This window comes from Trematomus bernacchii, unplaced genomic scaffold (genome assembly GCF_902827165.1).
Source record: "Trematomus bernacchii unplaced genomic scaffold, fTreBer1.1, whole genome shotgun sequence".
Taxonomy (NCBI): domain Eukaryota; kingdom Metazoa; phylum Chordata; class Actinopteri; order Perciformes; family Nototheniidae; genus Trematomus; species Trematomus bernacchii.
The window spans coordinates 4,236,204-4,237,962 of NW_022987803.1; the positions used below are offsets into that span (position 1 = coordinate 4,236,204).

General features: G+C 43.4%; 1 protein-coding gene across 1 annotated transcript; it reads left to right on the top strand.

Moving 5' to 3' along the window:
- The first annotated feature begins 872 nt into the window (after positions 1–872).
- Positions 873–1,524, top strand: LOC117498470 (THAP domain-containing protein 2-like). The gene has a single exon (XM_034150594.1). It carries the CDS (start codon positions 907–909, stop codon positions 1,507–1,509), a length of 603 nt encoding a protein of 200 aa, XP_034006485.1. The 5' UTR covers positions 873–906; the 3' UTR covers positions 1,510–1,524.
- The last annotated feature ends 235 nt before the right edge of the window (positions 1,525–1,759 follow it).

A 1,759-nucleotide genomic window follows, 5' to 3' on the forward strand; every position in this document is an offset into this window, starting at 1 on the left:
GGTTTACTTCCGGCCTGCGTAGTGAAGTAAAAAGATATGATTCTACACTGTATTGAAGTAAACATGTATTATTTGAACTGTTTTATGTAATCACAACGGTTTTGGGTAATTATATATAGAAAGGATATTCTTACTTTCAAACTCACTGATCCAGAGATTCTGTTTCACTTGGCCTGTATCACCCCTAAAAGCCAGATGTTGGTTTTAAGTCGTTAAAGACATCGTTAAATGTATGCAGAGGGGTTTGGATGTCTGAGGGGGGATGGTTTATGTGAAGAGCTCTCATGGGAAGGTGGGGGAGTGGGGATCCCCACAGAGATAAGGGTTGACTTTTGACCTTAGGGGACTTTGGAATTTCAAGTCCTGGTGAGAACTATTGACCTCGACCAGAAGCGAATCCAGCCAATCAGGACACTTGGGGGAGGTGATCAGCTTACACAGCTCCTCCTCACAGACTCTCTGATTCGCTTGGGAGGAAAATGGGAAGGAAGAGTCGAGACATCTCCGCCCCAAAAATGGATATGAATACTGATGTTTTTGAGTGTAAAAATGCTTCTGGTTTGTTGAAAGCTGGTGCTAGAAGACGGTAAACCGCATCACAAACCTGGAGTCCATACTTCTCGTTTTCTGAAAGCTGGTCTGTCTACCTGTAAAACCGCGTCACAAACCTGAAGCCCGGAGTGCTCGAGTACTCTGTATAACTTGTATATGTGTTTGGTTTCCTACTAGAAGTAAACTCAGATAATTTGTTATAACTTTGATTCCGGTGTTTTCAATTCCTTTCTTAATTTAATAGAGATCCAGCCTCATCCAACGAACGGCGCGTAGCAGAGGTGTTCTGCTCCAACAGTAGCTGAGCGGGAGATCGTCCACAAAGGTTTTACTGTTTAAATCTATGGTTTAAATATGAGTCGACGGAAGATTTTCAAAACGGAACATTTGCAAAGACAAGTGAATAACTACTCCGAGCACTGCTGTGTCCCACTTTGTACGGCGTCAGCTAAATTCAACGGCGTCCTAAGTTTCCATGGCTTTCCGACCGAACTCGAGCTGCGAAGACAGTGGCTGGTAAAAATACGGCGCGATAACTTTACAATATCCTCTCACTCCAAGGTCTGCAGTCGTCACTTCGCTACGGATCAACTAATAGAGCCAAAAACCCTTGATGGCCGTAGGAGGCTTGTGAAAGGTGCTGTACCAACTCTGTTTGAGTGGAATCACTTTACTGCTCAAACACAGCGGGCTAGTGTTTGGGAGAGAAGGGAGCGGCCCACTGAACCAGTCTCTCGGGAGGAGCAGGAAGAGCACATCGATGTCCGTGACCATGATTACTGCTCAACCCCTGAACCAGCTTCACTGGACATGTCCTCTCAAGCTACAGAAGACAACTCCAAAACAGTGGAGGATCTGCAGAAGCAACTGCAGGAGTTAAGAGTCCAGCGAGAGTTTTGCTTACAGCGGTTTGCTGGCTCCGACGACAACATCCGATCAGTGGCGGCCGGTCCATAGGGGCGCTAGGGGCGCTGCCCCACCTCTTCCCATATTAAAAAATAAAAATAAAAATAAAAATAAAAAATATATTTTAAAAAACATATATATTTTTATTTTTATTTTTAATGAACAAGGTAAATATTATATAATTGGTATCAGTAAAATGTATAATCTACAATAAAATATCGTTTAAAATTGTGTTACGATGTCTAAAGTTACTGATAAGTCACATGTTTCCTGCCTGGCCTTGCCCGTGTACCTTCTCTCG